At 45.1% G+C, this 19050-nt stretch overlaps 3 protein-coding genes across 3 annotated transcripts in view; 1 reads left to right on the forward strand and 2 right to left on the reverse strand.

Annotated features, from left to right (window-relative positions):
* Positions 1–549: 549 nt before the first annotated feature.
* Positions 550–6271, reverse strand: LOC137896138 (inactive pancreatic lipase-related protein 1-like). Its single transcript, XM_068741667.1, has 12 exons — positions 6187–6271; positions 5708–5859; positions 5162–5281; positions 4895–5029; positions 4637–4745; positions 4430–4549; positions 4178–4294; positions 2894–3012; positions 1819–1948; positions 1562–1676; positions 1209–1370; positions 550–619 (listed from the first exon to the last, which is right to left on the reverse strand). Exons 1-12 carry the CDS (start codon positions 6269–6271, stop codon positions 550–552), a joined length of 1434 nt encoding a protein of 477 aa, XP_068597768.1.
* A 3815-nt stretch (positions 6272–10086) lies between these two features.
* Positions 10087–18119, reverse strand: pitx3 (paired-like homeodomain 3). The gene is made up of 3 exons (XM_068741093.1): positions 18011–18119; positions 14523–14728; positions 10087–10656 (listed from the first exon to the last, which is right to left on the reverse strand). The coding sequence occupies exons 1-3, from the start codon at positions 18117–18119 to the stop codon at positions 10087–10089; spliced, it is 885 nt and encodes a 294-aa protein (XP_068597194.1).
* An 879-nt stretch (positions 18120–18998) lies between these two features.
* The window catches only part of gbf1 (golgi brefeldin A resistant guanine nucleotide exchange factor 1), a 7322-nt gene continuing 7270 nt past the window's right edge, over positions 18999–19050 (forward strand). Inside the window, 1 exon segment of the mRNA XM_068741668.1 lies at positions 18999–19027. Coding sequence (XP_068597769.1) covers positions 18999–19027 — 29 coding nt within the window.

Consider the following 19050-nt stretch of genomic DNA (forward strand, 5'->3'; position numbering starts at 1 on the left):
TTGCTTTTCTAAGTGAGGGTTTCTCATTGTGATCTTTTGCTTGGGCTGTTTTTCATCATTTTAGTTGTTTTCTGTCTCCTTGTGGTGTCTTTTTTTCATCACTGTAGTTTTTTTTTCTGTCATTTTGATGTTGATTATAGTTGTTTTCTTTGTTTGTGGGGTTTTCACTTTAGTCTTTTTTTTTCTTTGTAGTGTTTCTGCATCATTTTGTTAAATGAATTAAGTTTCTGGTCCTTTTAAAGTCATGACTACAATACATTATTTAGTTTCATTGAAGCTATTTTTCCTGCATTAAATCACGGGTCAAATACCTTTAATACGTTTACATTACAGATAGTTAATTTGTGCTTTTACATGTATGACGTCGTGTGTAAATTCATGATGATTCTTGTGCCTTTACAGTAAAACATTACTCGATGTCCAGGTCAGAGTTTCTGATAATATACTGTACGCTGCATCCTCCTCAAAGGCGAGAGGGATCAAAGGAGAGCTGATGAGATGTGACTGTTAAACCTTTATTGAAAACCCTGCCGTGCCGCTTGTGGCTCGTTACATGGGGCATGGGAGCACAGACTGGACGGCGTTCTCCACCACGTTCCCTGTTCCGCAGAAGAACATGCTGCAAAAGAGGACAAGAGGAGAACACCGATTGTATTAGACTGACTTGTAACGAAAGACCAGTAAATACCACAAACCAGCACAAACCCCATACTCCACTGGGGCAGCCCTACACCGCCCTCTAGTGGGCATCGTTGCTCCGTGACAATGTCGTATGTCAATCAATTATAACTATTAAATCAACGTCATTTCTGTTTGTGTTGAATGTTGACTTTATCAATCATTAGAAAAAATTACTTAACCAATTTTTTATGTCATTTTAGTCTTCACAAGGTTCAGCAATATACAAAATGAAGTAAAGGTGTGTCATATGAATAAAGTTTATTTGAATTTAACGGCTCAGGTGGTGCAGGTGTGGAGGAAGGAGACGGATGTCTTCTTCAGTAAAGGTGTGAATACTATGGTATCGGTCACTTTTTGGGGGTTTCGGTTTTGCTGTTTTTTGGTCAATCTTTTACTTTACGCTTCCAGATTTTGGCCTTTGATCTGATCTAGGGTATAAATGACTTTCCTCAATCCTCAATATATATACATATATATAATCTTTTTGCTTGGTTGGGAACTTATTGATCATGTTCTCTCAAACTTACATCTTGTGTCTTCCTATCAGCTCCACCCTGGATGCACCGTACTTTGGTCTCATGGGATTGAAGATGTGGTTGTTCCATCTAAAGGTCACTGCCGTCACGTCACCGACGTCCACCTCGGCGTCCGCCAGCAGCAAGTAGGTCTTTCCAGGTATCAGCACACCCCTGAAGAAGCATTGCATCAGATCACCCGTCATGCAAAACGCTGACGGTTAAATCTGAGCGCCATTACCGGCGACCGGAATATGCAGCAGCGCTATTTTACGCTTGTAGGATCTATTTATTTTTAGCTCGCTTTCTGCAGGAGGGTCCAGACGCACGCTGTGCCCAACAGAATAACTCTGTGACCTCCTTACGTATGAAGCTGGAACTCCTTGGTGTCGTCACGTGATCCAGTAAGAGCCACAAACATCAAGCCGAGGTTGGGCCAGCTGGGACCTTCCAAGCGAAGTGCAATGCTGTAACTGTAACCTAGAAACGGGAAGCAGTCGTATTAGTCAGCTGTAGCAGAAGTGTTATAACAGCGTTATGTTATACACTCATTATACACTATTTCTATTTCTGATAGGACATGCGGATGGCGGGGCGGGGCGGGGGGGGGGGGGGTACTTACGGCCAAAAGGTTGTGAACTGCCCGTGTTGAGGAAGTACTTTGCCTTTGAGACGCCGTTAATTACGGTGAACTTGTCAGCAGAGTAGCCCATCAGAGGACACTGGTTGTCTTCGCACGGGAAACATTTGCCCTGGGAGGAGGAAAAGGCCTCAGCGAGGTGAGATCAATGAGCTCCTTTTTTTTAAAACACTTGCAGATTAGCACCTCCTGAATTCGAAGGTGCAGAATGGTGTTGGTTATACAGCAAGTTACTGTGAACCAGCCAACTTAGTTTTAGCTGCAGGCAGGGAGCATTTATGAGGTGAGCGACAAGGAGGTGCTGTCATGCATCGAGGGGGGGGGGCAAGTAATATGAGGTCATGCTCGGCACCCTTTGATGAGAGACATGTGTCCAGAGCGGGGATAAACTGTCATTAACGGCAACAGCTGTGGATACAAGTCCCCCCCCCCCCCCCCCCACACGGAAAACATGAGGGAAGCCCATTTACACCCCCTGCTGCTATAAAAACCTCAATCTAACTCAATCCACTTCTAAAAGCAAAGACATTGGACACGCAGCAACAGGTGCGAGTCCAATTCTCACGCTGGGCCGGTGGAGTCTGGGCCCATCAGGCTTTAAATTGAGGATGTAAGATGCATTAAGCACCCCTCGTCTGTGCCCCCCCCCCCCCCCCCCCCCCACTGCCAACGGCTGCGCTGGAGGGTTTTTAAGACAGTCATGAAGAGACATTTGGTTCAAATACACAGTATGGAGCTTCTGCCACTAGGGGGCACTGCAGGCTCGGCGGTAGAAAATAAAATGACCCCATCTGTCGCTTGTATAAACCATTACTGAAATAAATGATTTCAAACGATTGGGGTGAGATGCAAAAAAGAAACGAATGAAGGACATCAATAAAGGTTTATTGGCAGCCGTTCCTTATTCCACTGAGTTTATTTAACCTAAAGGACGGAGGCAGAGCAGCATTAAAGGTTCGTTCTATGTTCCAGTCACGGCTAACACTGAAAACACTTCCAGGTTCATTTCTGTGAAAAATAACCACTTTTTTCTTTCATAGATAAGCTAAAGACTCACAGCCATAAAGGCGTCCTCGTCAGAACAGGGGAATCCCATGAAGCCTTGGGGTTCGGTGATGCTCTCGGTGTAGTACTGGTGTGCCCGCACATGGTTGCAGGGGTCAAACCGCTTGGTACCTGGCAAAAGATTTGAAGAGATGAGAAGGAAGTAAGACTTTCACAGGATCACGGTCAATCCCCCCCCGCCCCCCGCCCCCCGCCCCCCACCCAACTGATACCAGGTTCGGTTTGAACGTTTCAAACTGCTGAATGTGCTCTTTGCGGGCGGGCTGGTCTTGTGATGCTTTTTCTGTGTGTTTGTTTTAGATAAAAGGTCCAAATAGTTCAAACTTTTCTATGACACATTTCATTTCCTGCTTGCTCACAAGACCACGCCCGTTTCCCCTTTGCTGAAGAGGCTGCATCTGCAGAGATGAGTCGTCTTGTTGCGTCTGAGGTCTTGTTACATCACGTTTATGAAACCCGGGACCAAAAATAATCAGGCATTCAATCACTTTGTTATTTATGGAGGGAATTGTAATGAAAGTCTGGCGGCCACTTTTTAAACTTTGAAGGCAGTTTTAGAAGGAGGCTCCAGTTAGACGATAATGAGACAGTCTTAGAGTAAGAATGTTGGACGTTGACAGGGAGGGATGGACATAGAAAGATGTCATGGCTTCTGTTATTTTCTCAAGGCAGACATCAGACACTCCACGACCTCCAGCTATGCAGTCCTGGCTCCTCTCCCCGTCTTATCTATATACGATGGTAGATTCAGCTGTACCAACTCCCCGCCTCCGCCCTGCAGACCGGGGCATGGCACCAATGCTGCTACTTAAGCCTTGCTACTCAGCGGCACATTTCAAAAGGAGGCCTCCATATAAAAAAAAAAAGAAATGTAGTAATAACTTTGTTTACGTTGAAAGGGTTATGTATAGAGGCGCAGCTGTGAAGACCTGAACCCTGAATGTATAGTTCTGAGAACTGTCCCAGGTCACAGATGACAACACGCAGGGATTCTGACCAATCAGAACACAGATGCTATGCGTCTATAGCGCTTTAAGTCGACAGACATAAACACACAAGATGCTTTCCAGCCAGAAAACATCATACACGTGATTTAAAGGTTCAAGTTCCTTATGGACACACTAGTTTTAGAATAATTGAGATTAACGACACAGAGGACAACATTGGAAACCAACCGAGTGTGAAGGACTCTGGAGTCTGGACGAGGATTAAAAATACCAAATCATCATTGTGCTCATTGCATTTCCACTCAAATGTATTTGTGTGTGCTTCTTACCCTCCCAGATGGCATCCAGATCTTCGGGTTTGCCTCTGTTGGTGGAGCAGCCGGGCATCAGCTCTCCTCCGTTGGGGTAGAAGTCAAGGTGGCCCACGGACTGCGACGTCCCCAGACCTGACGGGAAGGTTTCCCTTTAGGCATCGTTCAAGCTTTTTACCAGCACTCATTGCTATCACTTTTACTATACTTATATATTTGGACTCGACACTCATTGCAATCCCCATTTATCCATTTCACAGCGATATGTACCAAGTTTGGAGTTGAACGGAAGTCCATCGGTGTGAATAGCGTCCACGAAAGTGGCGTCGCTGGCGTCCAGGCGCACAGAGACATCCGTGTCCTGGAAGTAAGGCTCAGCTGGGTCCAGTCCTGGAAGAGGAAAATATCCGTTTTCTGTTTGAGGGCGTTACTGTAAGTTCAGTTGGCGTGCAAGTACTGCAGTAGTAGTGGTACTACCAGTGATTCGTGCGAGGCCAGGGATTCTGGTGCCGACGTCTCCGGCAGCGTGAGCTCCGATGCTGTGACCGATAATATGGAACTTCGTAGCCGTCTGGTTGTAGGTGCCCTGGAACATGCATGTTCAAGTCAAACTAAATTAGACTTGTTTGACGAGGTTCCGCTTGTGTATCCGTCTGTACCTGAAGAGCGTCGCCGTGTTTTGTAGTTGTGAGCTATGAGCAGCGAGTCTGACCGTTAATGAAACGCCATCATTACCGTGAGGAACGTGATCATGGACGCCACCTGGGCCGCCACCACCCTGGCATTATTGGCTGCCTGTGCATAACGAGTCTTCACACCTTTCTTCCACTCCACAGCGACGCAGTTCACGCCCAACTTCTTCACCAGAACCTGGTTAAGTTAAGATAAAGATCATCAGAGCAGGTCTAAAGACTGCTGGATCTTTTATTTTTATTTTTTTTACCTCTGTTGCACATGGTGCCATGTCTGTATTTGAGATTTACCCCTTCCTATGTGCTTTACCTTACACATATTCTGTGGCCAGTCCTCGTCTCCCGTCTCCAGATAACCAGGAATGATGAATTTACTCGCTCTCATTCTGTCGTAGTTGGATGCGTGGATGGTTTCGTCAGCTTTGATCTCCTGCCGGCATCAATAGAGGAACAACCAAGATCTTAAAATGAAGATTTAAATCTCTTTAAAAGCTTCCATTCCATCCGAATCGGGGTTGTGGTGGTAACAGCCTCAGCAGAGCGTTTAGCGTTTCCACGTGTAAAATAAGAAATGCTCAACCCTGGAGAGACGCGTAACTTTCCAATGAAAAACAACACCTGCATGACTTTAATTGTTGCTTCTCTTCATATTGGCCACAAAGAAATACCATCATAAAATTCTCTTTACATCACAAGCTTTGTTTTGAGCAGGAAATATTCTAAAACCCGGTTGAGTTCTGGCAAGTTTTTTGGTGGAAATCCCGCTAAAATGGCAAACACCGATCTCATAAAGTAAAATGAATATTTCCGGATCTGTACTCTCTACCAAGTTAAAGAAAGCAGCACCTCTTCTTGCCTGGTAGTAGCTGTTCCTGTGGGTGAAGAGGAGGAAGCGGGTGCCGATGTGCTCGTGGTGCCAGGGCAGGATGGTGGCCGGTCGCTGGGGAGTGCCCCCCCAGGGAGGGCGGTCCGTAAAGCAGCCCAGCTCATCGTAACAAACCTCGGCCGCTGTTTACGTGGAGTTAAGGAAAAAAAAAAATCGAATCTAAGACCTTGGCTGTATTTCAGTTATGTCAGTTATATTATAGTAATTTGCTTACTTTATTGTCATGCTATATAATTTCACCGCCTATGGCGACAAATTCCATTAGATTAGAATGGTGAAATATTCTAGTAGTATATAAATTATAAATGTTGTATATTAGCAGGGACATAAACCTTCCTGTAGCAACACAGAAACTCATTAAATTAGAAAAATGATGCTTTGATATTTTCAGGTGTTAAAGACATGCTGCCACACAGGAGCCTCACCTGGGACAAGAAACCCCAACTTACCGAACGACACGCCGATGACGAGGCAGAGCAGCAGACCCAAACTCCACGTCGGCGTCGGTGTCGTCTGACGGAGAGACAGTCCCATGACCGCTTTTACCTCGAGACTGGTCGAAAACAAGACTGTGTTCTGTCCAGACGAAAAGGTGAGTGACTTGTCCCACGCATACCTTTAAATACTCCTTTATGCCCACGTATGCGTGGGAAACACACAGGTGACACACGGAATGATAAGCAGGCGTGCGAACCCAAGCAAGTTTGTGCTTCGTGTCTCTAACAGACTCAGCGACAGTAAAGCCCAACTGAAAAAAGATCTAAGGTTATGCTTTTTTTAATACCTGTGCCCACTCCAACCAATCAGGATTGAGCAGTGAGCGCCGACACAAGCTAAAGATCGCCACGTTAACAAAAGAAGCATTTGCTAGCAGCTAGGTAGCAAGAGACTGAATAAAGGACTGTTGTGACCTGTCTAGGGTGAACAGGTACCACCTGTACCTGTTCACGTTACAGTTCCTCTAGTGGCCGCATGGGGGCAACAAAAGGCAGTGTTTCCTGTATTATAACCCCTGTACGTGCAAACATGATCTACAGTTAACTAGATCCACAGGGTTGTTACTACAGGTGATTTCTTTCAAAGATGAAGAAAATACAATTGAAGAAACTGCCTGTTTACAACATTTTGTCAAAAGGCATGAAAAATCCGCCAACTCATATGAAATGTAAAAATAAGTAACAAAAATTTACTGTGAATCTTATATTTTTGGGTTATTAGAATTAAAATCTGATGAAAACAATAAAAAAATATTACATTTAATGTAGAATGAGCATCATTTGAGTTCCCTGTTCCCTGCAGTAATGAATCAAACGTCCCACTTTGTGCGTGCCGTGCATGTTGGAGTCCGTTATGAGGATGGGTGGGGGGGGAGTTCTGAGGCAAACAGGAAATTACATGCAAGACGGCTCAGGCTGGAGGGGTTGCAGAAGAGGACAGAAAAGCTCGCTAGGTTGGGTTTGTGCTGCAACGGCTTAATGCAGGAATTTTAATCCTACTAATGTATTACAGTTGGAGGACGAGCAGGACCACAGGCTGAACCAGGGCTGCAGGGCGAAAGGAGGAGAGAAACATAGAAGGAGGGAAATGGAGTGAAAAGGAAAAGGGTAGGAAGGGGCAGAAGTGAAGTAGAAAGGTGGAGAAAAGAGATGGAGAAAGAGGACTTCGGCAGTGATTTCCTGACACCTGGCTTGTTCATATGAACAATATGTTTCCTAAATCCCGAAAAGAGGCGCTGGAGCTTCAGGTCATGTTTCACTTCAGTCCAAATTAGAGGATTGAATGTAGCGAACCAGAAAAGCGTGAAGGTAGATGTTTGTCCGCTAGAGGGGGATATTTTTTTAAATGCTCATTTTCACATAGGAACAACAAGAATACTTTCTCCAGTCACCTACAGTCTGGAAATATTATTTTGCTGATAAAAAAAAAGAAAAGAAATAAGGGCTTTGTTTGTGGGGGGGAAGCCCTAACAAGGTGTGTTCCTCACAGCCAGACAGGTGTTCCATTAGCGGCTGTTAGCTGCAGGGAAGAGCTCATTGTGTAGCCGCTCACACCTGCTGTGAGGTGAAGGCCATTGTGTGACTTCTGGTTAGACTGATGCCCCGGTTTGTGGCTATAAAGCGAGAAGCACTGCTCAGATAAATTCAACTCAACTCTCTGAACTGTCTGTGAATCATTTTTGCTTCAGTTCTGAAAACAATTTGTGACCTTACAAAGTTAAAAGCAGCTAAATTTCATGGACTTGCTGTTAGTACGGGTTAGTACTACGTACACAATCACAATCATGGTCAAAGCAGACCTTCAATTGGGATCTGCTCGAGGTTTCTGCCTGTTAAACAGGATCTTGCATCCTTTGGATTTTTAACGAGGCAGATTAAAATTCTGATTCCGAAGAGAAATCTACCTGCGATCATATCTGAAACACTATGGAGGCGGGTTATGAATACTTTACTACATCAGACAAAGCTGCAGCAAAGAAAAAGAGAAAAGGTTTCTGCTAATATTTGATGTTTCAGGATCACAAGGCACGGTTCGGTTGCTTATTTTCCCAACCGTAAATCTGCTCGGGTTTCACTGTTCCTCATTGAGGCGGTAGATTAATGCCTCGCAGAAGGTGGACTAAATGAAAGCAAGGAATGTGGTAAATATAATTAGCACTCGATGCCTTCACGGCAATTACTGTCGAAAAGGTGAAAAGGTCATCATATTTAAGGAGTATGTTAGAAATGTGTTTCCACGGAGAGTCGTCTTCCATCCATCCATTGTCTTCCGCTTTTCCGCCTTGCGGGTCACGTGACTTGCTGGATCCTATCCCATCTTGCTATGGGCGAGAGGCGCCGTACACCTCGAACGCGTCGCCAGCGCATCGCGGAGTCTTCCCTTTTAAATTATTATTTCATGGCAATTAAATACATTTTCATTTGTCGCTACTTTTCAGACACATTACACTATAGTTAAATAATGGAACAGAACCGTTGTTGAATTGATTGAAGCATGGATCTCAAATGATTAGACATAGCTGAGGGTCCATGAAGATCTGGATCCGTTAGATTCACATCTTGAAACTCAAGTTGTGTGACTTTAAATTTGATTAGAATTGCACCAGAAATCGGCATTTTTGAAAACAGGACAAGTCCAAGACCCGAACAATGTCAGAGGTCGACGGAGAATGATGGGCTGCAGCCCCCCCATGGTTGTCATTCCCCGGGGCCGCTCGCTCCTCGGGGGGGGCGTTACGTAATCCTAGCGGCGCTTCAGCTTCAGCATCTTGGAATTCCTGCTGTGTTACGGGATAGCCTGCGGTTCCCGGGCGCCCTGTAGGTCAGACATATCAGTGAGCAGCCCACCGGGAACATCTATATCTCCCAACTCCTCTCGTCTTCCAGGTGGTACCGACTTTCAGCCAGTGTTTCCACGGTTTTGTTCTTGTCGTCGCGCAAAGCGGCGAGTTGAAGATTCGGGATGTGGAAGGACACGTACTTTCCCGCTCACATCGATTTGTAGTTCATAAAAACGGATCCTTTAATTGGCTCTTTAATGAGATAAAGCAGGTTACACCAGGAAAAAAAAAAGCTTGTTTTTTGTAATGACAACTGCACTCTTACATACATTTCTTTTTTTTTTTACAGTCATGGACTCCCTTCGTATAACACCACACAAATCTATATACTGAATGGCTTTTTAGAGTTAGGGTTAGAGTAAATTGTTGAATTTGTGTTTGCCGTTGTGCTCACTTTACAGGACCCCCCCCCCCCCCCACTTTTCTGCCAAAAGCTGACCTTTGACCTACGACCTTCCGAGGTGAGAAGAATTCACAACAAAGTATAAAGTTCCTAAAGGATCTGCTTACAGTACATCAGCCTTGGGTCTGCTTTTGAAGAACATGCTTTTCTCATCTTTAAAGTACTTTATCATATTTTTTTCTCACATACAAAACAGAAAAAAAGTCCATTATATACATCTCTATTTCTCCCGCACTGCAAGCACAGGTCCTTTTCCCTGCGAAGTACGCATTCGATGATTTTGTCGACCACCGGTCCAGTTGAAGCGTCCACAGTTGATTTACCCTCGGTTTCTACATTTACTCTAATCATGCAGTTCAGAAGAAGGAAAACATTGTCGTGGATAATAATCTTGAGAAATCCTTTTACCGCAAGTGCATGGCGACAAAGAATTCCCTTGAAACGTCGTGGTCCATCCGGGCATGTCTGTAGATTTTTCTCGCTTAGTACCATCCGGCTCGATCCGCCGGTCTGCGGCACATTTGGCAGCTCGGAGAAGGAACTGAGGTGATGTGAAGTGGGGGAATCGTGGGCTTTAATGGGTCAGGGATCGTCATCTGAGTTTTGTCTTCATACCGGCCGATCCACTGCATATTGGCAGGGGCTCAGGTTGGACACGGGGTTCTGCACCGGTGGATAAGCGAAGTTGGCGTGCTGCTTGGCCTTGAGCCGCAGGCTGGCCAGGCTGGAGTTGCAGGTGTCTCTGTACATGTAGGGGCTGGCAGTGGTGGCGTAGGGGCATGTGGCGGCGGTCACCGCTACCGCGTTGAGCGCTGTAGGGCTGTTGAGGTTGTTGAGGCCGCCGAGGTTGTTGAGCCCCGTAGCAGGAACACCGGCCACCGCCGAGGGCACCATGCTAGACGCCATGTTCATAGAGGGGATGGAACTTGGGGGGGAGAACATGGGCTGGGATGACAGGGGACTTACATTCATTGAGTTAAAGAATGGGAAGCTCTTGGCGGAGAGCGGGCTGCTTGCTAGGCTCTTGGTGGCCCAGTTGTTGTAGGAGTAGCCCGTGTACATGTCATCGTAGGGCTGCATGAGTCCATTGAATTGCGCACCAAAACCATTTTTGCATAACTCTGCTTGTTGGTTTCTCTCCCGCTTTCTCCACTTGGCACGCCGATTCTTGAACCACACCTGGGAAAGGCAAAAGGAGAAAGTCATTGAAGTGTGCAGCTGATCCTCGCCACGGTAACTATAAAGTTTATAGTTACCGTCGCTAGATGTTAGATTGTCAGCAGGTTTCTTCAATAACTACAGATTTCCATGTACTTTTTTTTTTTTTTGCAAATGAATCTCATCCCAGAATAAATTTTGTTGTGGATCTAGATAAAGGGGCACATCCAGGATTCCTTTTTCCACTCAAGACCAAAAACACAATCAATGAGGAAGCAATGATAGAAAGACTTTTTCCTTTGCTCTCAGAAAGTTTCAGGAGTCAATAAAGTCTAATTCTAAACCATGAAGTCAGACTATTCTAACCCAACTCAAATATTTTCAGTAATATTATGTGCATATGTATTCCAGAATTTTTGAAAGACATAATGATCCCAGAGAGTGACTTGAAGTGTATCATCAAACAGTCATATTAGGCAAAGCTTATTAAAACTAATTATTGACTTATTTGACTAGTGAGATCCCAAAGAAAGAAATGTCAGGGAAGAGCAATCTTCACATTTGTCATTTTATGGTTCTATATTTGGAGGATATGAGTTGGATTAGAGCTTTGGTGGGAAATGAAAATTACAATGTTTTAAAAATTAAAATGGCTCCAAGTTCATCGGGGTGTAAAATTGCCAACAAACCTTTCCCAGACAGAAACCTTTCCTTTGCAGATACCAAAAGGAAAACGCAGTATCTGACTGAAGCCCGGTCATCATGCGTGTTTTTGTTTTACTTTAAAATTATTCGGCATCAAATGTTTTATCTCTTTAATCCTTGTAAAACATTTACAGGCCTTTCCTGTGTTGATGCTCAACTGTCTCTCTGCTGCCCTGGCATGCATGCGGTGCATCATCCAATCCTCGGCTATTATAGTAACAGAATGCTGTTGACCATTAATATCTCGAGTCCAAAATGCATGACTGAGTTTTCCGTGCCACTCGGTGACAGCAGGGGAAACCCTGCGTCCAGGAACAGAAGCTGTCCAATCTTTACCGTGACACAGACGCAATGCTGTCTGTGGAAAAGGCTGAATGTCAAGGTTATCAGTGGCTCGTCTTCTGTAAAACGATTAAATGAGTACACGAAGGGATATCAAAATACTTCCTCGAAAAAACTTTGATGTAAAATTACACTTCCACAAAGGGCATTGGAAATTGAAGCATCTTGGGGGGGGGTAAACTAAACATTGCCATGGTCCACCCCAATGCTAAATGTCTCCAAAATGCATTCATATCTTTTTAATTCTTTCTAATTCTGGCCAGCAAAAACATTAGTGCAACTTTAACCATAGTATTGTACCATGTTATCGTTTCTATTTACTTAATTTCTGTTGCTTAAATACCAGATACAGTTGGCTAATTATGTGCCTAAAAATCATACCATACTTGATCTCTTCTTGTCTTATCTTTAATGCCTATTGGGTATTAATTTAAAGAAAAAAAAATACACTGTCAGTCCTTTAAATGTGCTGTTGCAATGTAAAGTTCCATAACCTAATGCTGAAAGTACAGCACCAGTCAAAAGGCCGTTATTCCATTTCCATTGGGCAGTTCTGGTGGCGTTGCTCCAGGGACAGTCTGCTTGGGCCGAGCTTGAATGTGTAGCCTACGTATATGAGCCCATTCTTAGTTTTAACCACACCCTCCACCGCGTTCTCGCAAATGGCCCTAAAATTGAATTCCTATTACTGGACCACATGCTACGAGGAAAACATTCCTAGGCTGGATGCGTATCTGATTGTGCTATAGCTAAATATAGGGAAGCGATTCCATCGGGATTTAATTCAAAGCCTTCTCTCAATAGAACAGAGGACTCCTACGCTAACTTTAGCCCCTTCTAAATTGATCGGTGCTGCAGGCTCAATGCTAATGACGCTAGACTCTATTGCCCCTCTAGACCAAGGACCAAGGCTATAAAGCATATATTACCTCCCTGGTATGACCCCCCCCCCCCCCCAAACCCACAAAGTAAAGCAAACAACATAAAAAAATAATCTAATTTAGTCTGTCCTGAAATCATGGGAATGATTTTACACCTGTTATACAACTGTTATAAGATGCATTGACATCTTATTATTACACAACCAAAGAGACTTCAAGTGCCGCTTGTAGCAGTTAGCGGCTAAGGTTCTATTTTGTCCGGGGGGGGGGGTCTTTTCAGCGGCTAAAGCGTATCCCTGGAACGTATCTCTGGAACTTTGATGATTAACAACAGCTCTTTGACAAATCGCCCGAATCAAGCTGACAGGTGAAGTATTTTTGGCACGCACCAGTCTGCTGGCGCGGGGGGGCTTTAGAGAGGCCACCGATCGGCATTCAGGACGTGACGATATGTAGTCTGTTGTACCTTCAAAATAACAACCAAGAATGCGTGCTACGCGACCTTTCAGCCAGCCAACATTACTTTGATCTATTACTTGTCAGGAAAGGCCAGTGATTGTATTGTTGTCCTCTTGCTCCGTTATAGCCGCAAGGACCCAACCTCTGGGTATGGCCACAGTCCACTGGACCTCGGACAGTTAGCTTTAGTCATCTGAAGCTTCGTGAGGCCGAAATAAAATACACGACTCGTGAAATCAGCGTCAACTGGCTGATTGATCGCAAATATAGCTGTATTTTCTAGGACTTTTGGGTGGAGTTTGACCGAATGCATGACTTAATTAGACGACCACATAAAGAAGAGTTGCTGCGTGATATCTGAACGTAAACAGACTTGGCTGTAAATTACTTGCAAAGGTAAATGTCACTCAATAACTTGCGTACGATTCCTGAACGTTCCCTCAAGAGTGTGTGCTGGCATGACGGGACGGTCCGGATCAGGCCTCGGTGCGCCTGGGCTTCAAAAATGTTAGCGAGGCTTCAGGCCATAGCGGCCCATTGGTGGTTAGCTTGGTTGTTGTTGTTGTTGTTGTTGTGAAGAGATATTTATCATTCAAGCACAACAAAGGACGTCTCCTCAGTCATTACGCTTCCTGGGATCGCAAACAGATGTGTCATTTGCATCAAACCAAAATAACCAAATGAATGAGTCCAGATGAATCGTGACTCTTAACATGATGACATCGAAAGATCCCATTTAAGCATTTTAACTGCATGTTTACACAGTTGAAAACTCATTTACATAATCTGTAAAAAAAATAAAAGAAGAAGAAGAAAAGAAACGCCCTAGACTGAGAGGACACCATGATTCAGCGTTTAATATTCGCTTTGGGTTTCTTCCTCAGCAGCTCCGCTTTAGGAGAAGCGATACTACTCCTGCGTAGCTTCTCTAGTCCAGGCCCGAACATGCATTCAGGGAAACTAGAGCAACATCCTGCAATGTTCCGATCCGCTATCCGACTCCACATCAATCTTAATGGCGTCTTTTCCCGGCCTCGTCATCCCACCAACGTTCGCTGGGAATCCATCCGCCTCGTACATTTTCTGACAAGTCAACAAAGTGACAGAAGTGAACGATTGTACAGCGCCGGGGTTCCATTTATGAGCGTGTGCTCCCTACGTTTTATTTCTGTCCCCGCACATTGTTTTTGTTCGTCGGATACAACTGGGAAAATTTGGTCCCATGACGGAGCTATAGGGACGGAAATAAGGCTCATCTGGGCAGCATCCCAAATGTTATGGCAACCGGGCCAGCTGTTGTTGAGCTGACCCGACCCGCCGACAACAGGCTGACTTTTCTTTCTCAAATGATCCGGATTGGATCAGGCCCGGTTGCTCCGCTGCCGCTCGAGACCAAAAGGCCGACACTTCGCGAACGAACAAACCCTCAAACCGCAGAGGAGGACCTCGCCGCTGGTTCACCGGTCCAGTGGGGACCACGGTCGGGTTGTGTGCACCCACCCTGACCCGTGCCTCGGTGAGGTTGGTCCACACCGCTATCTCCTCTCTGGTGCTCATGTCGGGGTAGCGGTTTCTCTGGAAGGTGGCCTCCAGCTCCTGGAGCTGCTGGCTGGTGAAGTGAGTCCTCTGCCGCCGCTGCTTCTTCTTCAGGGATCCGTCCTCGGCGCTGGACTCATCCAGCTGGTTCTGGTGGGATTTCTCCGTGTCTGTGGGCACACAGGCAAAAAAAAAAAAAAAACACGACTCCGTGAGCACGACAGCGCTACACGCCGTTTGTCTAAAAAGAACAAACCGGATCATTCATTCACGCACGCCTCAGATGGTTCCCAGGCTGGGGAAGTCGATCGTGTTGTGGGAACAACATGGACGCCTCGTCAGGATCTGTTGAGCTTAATTGCACAGAGCTTTTAAACATGTTGGAAGTCGGTTAGAAGTTTGGCGCTCTTATTCTGCCATTTGTTCCAATCGGTGGAAACGAGTCACTTTCGGGGTTCATCTGGTTTAATTCTAACTCCTAGTTAACACAACTGGTTAAAGGTTTCGATCCATCATCCATCCAACTGGTCCACATGGGAACTCGACCCCCCTGCCTCCTGGCGAGCCCACACCCCAACAGAAGAAGAAACGTGCACAAAGTAGTTTCTCATTGCGTCTCGAGAAACACCTTTTTATTATTCTGCACGGTTCTGGATCAGGAGAAAACGCATCAGAATTACATATTTGATTTGAGGAGCAACCGACTCAAAGACTTCCAGTAACAGGATGCTTCAGCCTGCGGGATTTTAACAAAAACTTGTCGGCATAATCAGTGTTTTCTTTTTGTACCTCAGTAATAATTGAAGTGTTTCCGCCTCCTAGAAATTAGACTAATTTGCTAAAGTAAATATGTCCGTAAGAGAACGCTCGGATTGTGTTGACGGAAAGTCTTCGTCGATGTGGAAGGGATGGCAGTCTGAGTGGGACTGAGGGCAGGACGTGGATGCTGGTCATCGTGATTTTTGAGTCCAGAGCCCAGTCTGTGGTCGGGTTTAGGCGCCAGATGCACCGAAGCTCAGGGTCAAGGTGAGGGAACGCTGTGCAAGAGCTCGTTTACGTTAGCTTGAGTGGAGTAGGTGACAATCTGAGATATGGCTGCTTTATCCAGGCCAGGATTTGATTTTATCAACCATTTGATCCTTCATCTGAACAGAACTGGAACCACTTGGGTCCGCTCTTGTATTTGATGCACAAAAGAAGTCTACTGGCGCATGTTCCACGTTTGTCCTTCATGCAGGAACGCATCAGGTTCTTCTCTGTAAGCATTAGTGACGACATTAGCTGTTAATGAAGCTTCATAGCACACAAACGCTGCGTTCGCAGATCAGACACAACAGAGCTGGGAACCCCTGAGCTGGCTGGATTCAGAACCGGGTTCAGCCGGGAAACCTTTCACCCCGCGTTGCGTCAGCGCCATCCAACCCCTGGAAACCGTCAAATCAAACATCGTCTGAAATCCTTCCGTCCCTCAGACTGGAAAACGGCAAGCCAGAGGAGAGCAATTCCAAACACCGCATTAGCTTCGAAGAGCGGCAGGAGCACTGAGTGATCGCTTTCGCCCCCCCCAGCGCAGAGATTTTAAAGGACCACACATCCATGTTATGTCTGCCGGGGCTCCCTTCGGCCAGATCTCACCCCCCCGACCACCACCACCACCTCCCGAATTTGAAGACCTCACAGAAAGAAGTGAAATTAGCCAGCCAGCTAATCCCGCGGATCAGGCTTTTGTGACTGGGGCAAGTTGGGCTCTGTTTGGCGAAGGCTTAGCTCTTGGAGCCGTTCGAAATGATCAGCAGGGTTTAAAAAGAGGCTCCGCAGGGCCACCGGCAAAACCAATAAGAGGCAGGCCGGGGCTGTTATCTGCCAGTAAACTGACACTGGGTAAGCTGGCACTTAAGGCCAGCGTCTAGGACACAATACAGAGGAAAGGGCAGCCCCCTTTTCCGAGCGGCGCGCTGACCAACAATGGCAGCAATCTGACTGATAATGTGCCGACATGACGGAGACGCTCCGGGTCGGCCTCTCGGCCTGATTTAATCTGCAAAGCAAGCTTTTAGCAAAATCACTTTTCTGGGAAAATCTCACAGCTCATTCCCGGAAGTAAAAAGTTGTCCCGTTCTAATATAGAAAAGCAGGAAGTCATCAGATACAGAGCGAGAGTTCTGGGGTGCACAGCTGTAAAGAGGGATCCGGATGTCCGGAAAAGACTATTTTATAATGTCTGCTGCATCAAATGGTTCAATGAATCTGATTTGTTTATATTAGATCAATGATAATCAAGGATAAGGCTGTTTTTATCAAAAATAGAAATAATAGGAGGTTACCATTAATGTATATATATAATCTCAGGTCCTCCAGATAGCAGACCTCAATCTTCCACTTCCAGACCAGGACCAGGTCCTGGTTTTGGGTATTTCATTTAGATCCAGCGCATTATTATTACTTTTTGTGCCGTAAAAGTAAATTGTAGATTTTGACTGCAGACTCTAAATGCTGATCTCTCAGAGCTGAAGGGTTAAAATCCGACTGACTCTGACTGTAAAATAAGAGGATGGGTGTCATGGCGATGAGCTGGAACGCTTGTCCATGCTTGTTTAGAGAGGTGAGGTGTGGCAGCCACATCAAGGCTGGTTCATCAGAAAGGGAAAAATAAACTGGAAAAAAAGTGGCGCTCCAGAGGGATCCATTTGATAGATTCTTCTGCATGAATGTAAAGAAGGAGGCTCAGCGGCTAAACCGGAAAGTTAGTTTCATTTTATATTTTGTTTCCCACATGTCCAGCATTTAAAGATCTGCGGTTCTTATTTATTTGATTCCCAATGCTGCTTAGCTCGTAAATAATCAGATTTTTATGCTGCGGGATTTAAAACAAATGTAAATTAAAATTATGATTTAATTTATTTATTATTTTCCACATAAAATACACCGTCTGAAGAAAATTTAAACATTAGCTCAGTCAAATGAGGACAAATATAATTGATAAGGAGCAAAGGAACAAGTAAAACCCTTCAGGACGGCGAGTCGTTTTCTTTCTGCGGGATGTGACTATTTACTGGATTCATCAACTGATGAAGATTAATGCACCAAAATAATACAGAAACCGAAATAGAAATCCTTTCTGCATTTTATTGAACAGATTTAAAGGAGGACCGAATTAAATTGAGGCTGTTAACGTGAAGGAAAAAGGAATTACCTGCGACGCAGATTATAATCGTGTTTTTAATGAAACGGCTCAGATTAAACTACGAGGAAATAACGAGACGATTGAATTATTCTTATAGTAAAACATTTTTTTTAAATAAAGTTGTCATTTTACATCTCGAATTCATCGCAGCTGCGGGGAAAACGCGGACGTCATCGCAGGTTTCTGCGCCGCGTGATTTCTCCGGTAGTGCGTTGGGGGTGGGGGGGCACACAAACAAACACACGCACGCACACACGCACGCACTGACCGCTCGTGTCCTGGCCTTTGCATCCCTGGTCGTGCTGCGGGGTCCCGGAGTCGGAGAGCGACAGCGCCGGGCTGCGCGGCTCACTGTCCGTCAGCAGGTTAAAGTCCATAACCAGGCTCTGCAGGCAGACAGACAGACAGACAGACAGGCAGACAGGCGTCAGACTTCAGCATCAGCATCAACAGCAGCAGCAGGCCCAGGGTGACGTCATCACTTAATACACATTTCATTAGCTGTGACGTGCAGGCCACTAGAATTAATATTCTAATTTTATTAAAACCAGAAGTCTCCTGAGGGTCAGTACCCCCCCCCCCCCCCCACACACACACACACACACACACATTTTTAAATATTTTTTTTTAATTCTGAGGTTGTCTCCTTATTAATTTATTCCAAATGTATTTTAATTTTAAGCACAAACATTGCTTTAAAAAAAAAACAAATAGATAAATAAACAAACCCCTGTTTATACGTTTATTTTTTTATTTTTTTGTATTTAAATGAATTCATTCGAAAATAATTTAAACAAATTCAACCATCGTCTCTGTTAAATACTGACTTTCATCTCAGTCATGTTTACTTATCATCGTTACCATGGCAACATTTACATTTGTATAGAATTTCAGCTCCGTCATTTTGTGTTTTAGAAATATGTAGAAGACTTCATCACATAATCAGGAAGGAATCTTAATGTCGTCATGAAATAGGACAATAAAAGAGCTGCGGGAGGACGAGAGGTTGTATTCTTCTTCTTCTTCTTCTTCTTAATATTATTATTATAATCTAGAAAAGACGCCTTAGTGTTTGTTTTACACCTTCATGTGTTTGGTTGAGGGAGAAGCATAATCCTCATCCTAATCCGTGTTGACTGACGCGCACAAAGACTCAAACAGCCCAAAAGTTTTGTCCCTTTATGCGTCACGTTCAGCCGCTGAAGTTTGATTCATGGCGGGTAATAAATGTCACATGTCAGAAGCACAGAGGAGGGATGAAGCGGGTGCGAAGGGACGGCTCGGCGTGACGTCACGGTTTACCCCCCC

This window comes from Brachionichthys hirsutus, chromosome 7, assembly GCF_040956055.1.
Source record: "Brachionichthys hirsutus isolate HB-005 chromosome 7, CSIRO-AGI_Bhir_v1, whole genome shotgun sequence".
NCBI lineage: Eukaryota > Metazoa > Chordata > Actinopteri > Lophiiformes > Brachionichthyidae > Brachionichthys > Brachionichthys hirsutus.

Bases quoted from the DNA above. Each gene is read 5' to 3' on its own strand.
- LOC137896138 (XM_068741667.1), bottom strand. From the start codon at position 6,271: ATGGGACTGTCTCTCCGTCAGACGACACCGACGCCGACGTGGAGTTTG. The intron at 5,860-6,186 runs GTAAGTTGGGGT...CCACGTAAACAG, and splicing joins CGTCATCGGCGTGTCGTTCG to CGGCCGAGGTTTGTTACGAT. The intron at 1,677-1,818 runs GTAAGTACCCCC...TCCCGTTTCTAG, and splicing joins CAGTTCACAACCTTTTGGCC to GTTACAGTTACAGCATTGCA.
- pitx3 (XM_068741093.1), bottom strand. From the start codon at position 18,119: ATGGACTTTAACCTGCTGACGGACAGTGAGCCGCGCAGCCCGGCGCTG. The intron at 14,729-18,010 runs GTCAGTGCGTGC...GTGTGCCCACAG, and splicing joins CAAAGGCCAGGACACGAGCG to ACACGGAGAAATCCCACCAG. The intron at 10,657-14,522 runs GTGGGTGCACAC...TGCCTTTCCCAG, and splicing joins TCACCGAGGCACGGGTCAGG to GTGTGGTTCAAGAATCGGCG.